The following is a 6228-nucleotide window of genomic DNA, read 5'->3' as shown; positions in this document are numbered from 1 at the left end:
AAATATCCCTTGTTTACCACTACAAAAGAAAGGGAGATGGCACAAAGAAATGATTCTATGTCTTATATTTGTTCCACTCGCATTCACTCTTTGCATGCCTCCCAAGAAACTTTCATATTATAGAAACTATGTTGATGGCAGATATGTGAAGACAAATAAAATCCCATCTATGTTTTACAGTATTTAGCAGTCCGTGTATATAATGGGGGTTTGGTTGGGTAGGTATACATGAAAATAGTACATTATAAAAGTATAGAAGAGACTATAGTAAAAACTGCACAGCTGAAATATTCCCCAGAAGACCAAAAGCAATACCCCTTAGCCAAAAAAAGCAAAAAAGTAAAGGGTTATATGCTTTTGGGAAATGAGGATTTCCTCCTAGGGTGGAAGGGTCAGCATAAAATTTGCTAAATAGGCAAAGTTTGACAGATTACATACAGAATGAGATTTACAGCATTTGAAAATCTACTACCATCTCCAAAATGCACTTTCTTGGGACTTGACAGGAGGCTTGCTGCCATCGTGGGAGATAAATAAGATCTGTCCAACAGCTTAGCAGCTCCAAGTCGGTGGGTGAGGCTCTTTTACAAGCTGACAAAACAGAACTGCATAGAAAATACCCCAAAATGTTCATATATAATATGAACAAAGGGCTGCTGACTATTTATTACATTTTCTTGGTTATCTTCTAAAGAATTACAAAATAAAATATCAATTCACAATCAAACTTCAGTTTAGCCAAATGATTTCCAATGTCCCCTATATTTTCCCTTGGAGACTGATGATTTTTCATCTGTTGCAATTTGAACTTGAAAATAAATTCTCTAATGAGGTTAATGCCTCACGTGAACTCTTGACTTCCTTTGTTTCTCCCTTTATTTTTGTGTTTTGCCATTATTTTTGTACAATTGAAATTATTACTTTAATAAGTTGTATTTACATATGCATGTATTCATTATGCTTACCAAATACAAATGGGATTTATAATGGTTAGCTTAAATATGTGTATTTCTCTGGTAATTTATATCAATTATCTAACACTGGGATATCTTAAAGCTCAAAACTTTCATAAGCTGCAAGACTGTATATTTTACCTTTGAAAACATAATCTTTGAACTCTTTAATGACATTAATCAGTTGATAAGTTGTGTCCAATTCTTTGCACTCAGGCTCCCCTGTCATTCACTGTCTCTCAGTTTGTTCAGATTCATGTAAGAGACTTTAACAATAAAACCAAAATTTAGTTTAATGCATAGGTGGAGTTAATATTTTTACCTTACAAAGGTAAATGGAATGATTGGGATATTTTTCATTTTGAATTTCTTTGACTAATTCAGTCATAGAGATAAAAATATAAGATAATTGATCAAGAGAAACAAGATGAATATGATACTAATGTATGGCTTCACCATTTTCTCTTGAAATAATAAATAATAACTTGAAGTGTGGGCCAAAGGTGTTTGAGCTGGAAACTATCATATTTTGTGTTTGAAAATGAAGGCATTATGGATAAATAACTCCCAAGGGTGTATCCATGTTCCATTTCTCCTAGCTTTTCATTTGAAAACCACTATATCATCAATATTAATATATTACAGATACTTGTTCATGATTTTTTGAGCCTAGAGTGGTGTTTATGCTCATGTATAAAATAGAGTAATAAATACCAAGATCATAAATTTAAGAATTAAATTACCTTATAAATTTGCTTTCTAGCATTTGCTATTCACCATAGTGTAGATATCTACAGGGATCTCTGTACAGGAGAACTACTGAATATCATGTGGAAAAGCTGTAGAAAAGATTCTGAGTATCTGTCAGTACCTCAATCAAAGCAGCTCTGCTTTGACATGAGTTTCATATTTGGCTAGAAATGTTGGAAAACCACCTCCTTAGGATAAATTACTGTAAGTAAAATTTCTATGTTAGAGGACACGAACATGTTTAAGGCTTTTTGACAAATGTTGGCAGTTTCTTTTTATTAATATTTTGTCAAATATATGCTTCTGCATATAGTGTAATAAAAACTGCTCATCTCCCTCTGCTCCTCCCCACTCCTGTCCCACACTGAGCTTTATCCAAAAGTGTTACCGCTTTTTGTTTATGTGATTTCAGATCTGGCTAAAGAGTTCATATTCCCACTTCTCATGGCTGTTCTCAATAACTCTGAGGTCCAACTTTTCCTTCTGATTGGAATTCCAGGATTGGAACATGCCCACGAGTGGATCTCCATTCCCATTTGCCTCCTATATCTGGTTGCCATCATGGGCAACAGTACCATTCTCTTTATCATAAAGACAGAGCCCTCACTTCATGAACCCATGTATTATTTTCTTGCCATGTTGGCTATCTCTGACCTGGGCCTGTCCTTCTCCTCTCTCCCCACCATGCTGAGAATCTTCTTGTTCAATGCCATGGAAATTTCACCCAATGCCTGCTTTGCTCAAGAATTTTTCATCCATGGGTTCACAGTCATGGAGTCCTCAGTACTGCTGGTTATGTCTTTGGATCGCTTTCTTGCCATTCACAATCCCCTGAGATATAATTCTCTCCTCACTAGCAACAGAGTTGCTAAAATGGGACCGATTTTAGCCACCAGGAGCCTTCTCTTAGTGCTTCCATTTCCTTTCATGCTAAGGAGATTGAAATATTGTCAGAAGAATGTTCTTTCTCACTCATACTGTCTTCATCAGGATACCATGAAGCTGGCCTGCTCTGACAACAAGATCAATGTTATCTATGGTTCTTTGTTGCTCTCTGTACTATGCTGGACTTGGCTTTCATTGTTCTTTCTTATACACTGATCCTGAAGACTGTACTCAGCATTGCATCTTTGGCAGAGAGACTTAAGACCCTGAATACCTGTGTCTCCCATTTCTGTGCTGTACTCATTTTCTATGTGCCCATCATTACACTGGCTGCCATGCACCGCTTTGCCAAGTACAAAAGCCCCCTTGCTATAATCCTTATTGCACACATATTCTTGTTGTTGCCACCCCTAATGAACCCCATTGTGTATTGTGTAAAGACTTAACAAATCCGGGAGAAAGTCTTGGAGAAGCTATCTAACGTATGTAGGAGATAAGATGAGGATGAGATATTGGATGGCATCACCAATTCAATGGACATGAACTTAGGCAAACTCCGGAAGATAGTGAGGGACAGGGAGGCCTGGCGCACTGCAGTCTGCGTGGTTGCAAAGAGTCGGACACAATTTAGCGACTGACTGACAACAACAAGAGACAAGCACTGAATATTTAGGCAGTAAACTGTTGACCAGTATTTATTGGCATCTACAATATATTCAGGACTTTCCCCGATGGCTCAACAGGTAAAAGAATTCACCTGCAATGCAGGAGACACGGGAGATGCAAGTTCAATCCCTGGGTCAGGAAGATCCCCTGTAGAAGGAAATGGCAATCCACTCCAGTATTCTTGCCTGAAAAATCCCACAGACAGAGGAGCCTGGCAGGGTAGTGTCTATGGTGTCACAAAGAGTTGGACATGGATGAGCAGCTAAGCACACACAGTGTATTCAGTGCCACAGCATTTACCATTTAATGGAAGACTGGGGGGAGAGTGAAAAGCTGTGCAGTATGGAATTTATTATAAAGTCAAGAATGCATTATGGATAGAGCATTTAATTTGACAAATAGTGATGGAATATTTATAAGTAGTATGAGTGAACCAGATTTTGGTACTTTTAAATGTCTTCAGAGGAGTCTGAGCCTCAGAATTCTCACAGGAAGGTGCAGTTCATTTCTTCCCTTTTCCCATCATTTCTGGGTTGCATACGTTGCAAAGTTTAACAATTACAATATTAGATACAAAGGACTTCATCCTAGGTCCCTCAGAGCATTTTAAACTCTCACAGTCGCCTAAATCAAGGAATCTTTTCTGACAGTGACCTTAAAACATCAGCTTTGCCTAGCATTCCTGTCCCCTGTATCTAATATCAAATTATTGCTTTCTAATTTTCCACTGGTTAATGTTTACTCACTTAGCTCTAGCCATACTGGCACTGGTCTTTTTGTTTTTCCTACAACCTTTCAGTTTTGGGGTTTTTTTCTTTGTCTTTGTTTTTTTTCCCCACCTCAGACCATTGACATTTATTCTGCATTTTTGGAATGCTTTTCCTTTCAATATTTCATATCTTACATAATTTAGAATTTTATTGAACCCCCCCATTGGTTTCCTTCAGAGCACTTGGTGCTATCTGAAATGGTTACTCACTGATTTTTCTATTGTCTGTGTCTCTCAGCTCTGTAACAACCTAGAGGGGAGGGATGGGGAAGGAGGCGGAGGGATAGTCAAGAGGGAGGGGACATAGGTATACCTGTGGCTGATTCATGATGATATTTGGCAGAAACCAACACAATGCTGTAAAGCAACTATCCTCCAATTAAAAATAAAACAAAAAAACAAAAATATAAACCAAGAAAAAAAGTCTTTCTTTAATATTTTGCCCACTGTGTTTCTAGGATGCAGACTCTGCCTAGGGAAACACACACACACACACACACACACACACACACACACACTCAACAAATACTTGTGGCCTGAGGGAACATTCCTTCACTCACACAGTTTGGGCTTCCCTGGTAGCTCAGCTGGTAAAGAATCCGCCTGCAATGCAGGAGACCCCAGTTCAATTCCCCGGTCAGGAAGATCCACTGGAGAAGGAAATGGAAACCCACTCCAGTATTCTTGCCTGGGAAATCCCATGGACAGAGGAGCCAGGTGGGGTACAGACCATGCGGTCGTGAAGAGTTGGACACCACTGAATGACTAAGCATAGCATAGAACAACACAGAGTTTTGTCTATTTAAATTCTGCTTGTTCTTTAAGAATCAGCTAGGACATTCCCCTTGGAAAATTTTCCATTTTTTTTTTCCGAAGGAAGTGGTTCTCCTTCATCTCAGGGCTGTTTCAGAGGCTCTTCTCTGACTGATTACACAGTCTCCATGGTATGTTTTATTCTGTGTCATTAGGCTTTGTTTTAGGAATGAAAGTAACTAAAAATTATTTGAAGCTAAAAAACATGCTAAGAATTGTTTTGAAACTTTCATATATATATGTGTGTATATATATATACACATATGTATAAAATACTTGGACTACGTAAAAAGCCTTGTGGGATAGACATTATTGATCCATTTTAATAGAAAAAGTTCCTAAGTTCACAGTTAGAATGCAGAACTTTCTCAAAACTGACTCCAAGTTTACTCTACTTACTGGTATGTCACAATAACTCTTTAATTCATTATAAGATATAAGAGAACATGACTCCCACTGAAGGATTGAAATTGCCTGTAGATGGCATACGTATTGTTTCCAGATGTGGAGTTGCAATGTATGCTTCAGTATTTGTAGTGGCTTTGTGATTGTTTTGAAGTTTCGTGGGGGCTTCTCAAGTGAAACTAGTGATAAAGAACCTGCCTGACAATGAGGGAAACACATGAGCAGTGGGTTCAATCCATAAACCACTCATGATACTCAAGGACATATTCTTTTTGCTGTCTATAAGTAATCTTGGATCTTTCAAGTGGTATCATCAAAGGTTCCCACATAGCTGTCATTGGAAACAGTTTTCTTATGCCAGACTGGATGAAGCACTGGTTGGCAGTGGGGCATGACACATGAAATGTTAAATGCCAAATGTGATAGGTAGCCTTGAATGAGACTAACTTCCAGTGAGAGAGAACAGTTTCCACATAAAGGTCCTAGTAGAGAATTCTATCTTTAGCCCTCTGTCACTTTCTTTCTAGACCCTGAACTAAAACTATGAAGGAACACAACATCCTCATGCTTCCCTCTAGATGTTCAAAACTACCCTTGGTAGTATCTTATCCAGGCCTGCTTTCCTTGCAAATATCTCCAAGTCAAAATTACAAATACTGTTCTGACAAGTATTATTCAAAAAATCCATTTAAAAAAATCTGGAGCAATGTAGTAGAGCTGCAGTGCACAAATAGGAGGGTGTAAGGAATTCTCTCTTTTTAGTTCATTGGCTTATAACAATAGGGTCAGTGCCTCCATCTCAGTCCACTTACCACCACCCACCCCCACATTATCTACTCTTCTCTGACTTGCTAGGGAAGAACAATGGCAATAAGAACAACTTCAGATATTTTCCTGAAGACAGGGTCCTCTCTCTCACCTCTGTGTCAGGTTAGCAAATGCTGTTCTCTCAGGCTGGACCATCACTTTCCAGTTTGCCTGTCTAAC

General features: G+C 38.4%; 1 protein-coding gene across 1 annotated transcript; it reads left to right on the top strand.

Annotated features, from left to right (window-relative positions):
• Window positions 1–2147: 2147 nt before the first annotated feature.
• On the top strand, window positions 2148–3085 carry LOC109568986 (olfactory receptor 51A7). Its single transcript, XM_019974328.1, is given in 2 exon segments — window positions 2148–2739; window positions 2742–3085. Coding segments are annotated over 2 exon segments (936 nt in total).
• The last annotated feature ends 3143 nt before the right edge of the window (window positions 3086–6228 follow it).

Source organism: Bos indicus, chromosome 15 (assembly GCF_029378745.1).
Source record: "Bos indicus isolate NIAB-ARS_2022 breed Sahiwal x Tharparkar chromosome 15, NIAB-ARS_B.indTharparkar_mat_pri_1.0, whole genome shotgun sequence".
NCBI lineage: Eukaryota > Metazoa > Chordata > Mammalia > Artiodactyla > Bovidae > Bos > Bos indicus.
Note: the sequence above shows the minus strand (reverse complement) of the source record. Positions and strands in the feature narration are given on the sequence as shown.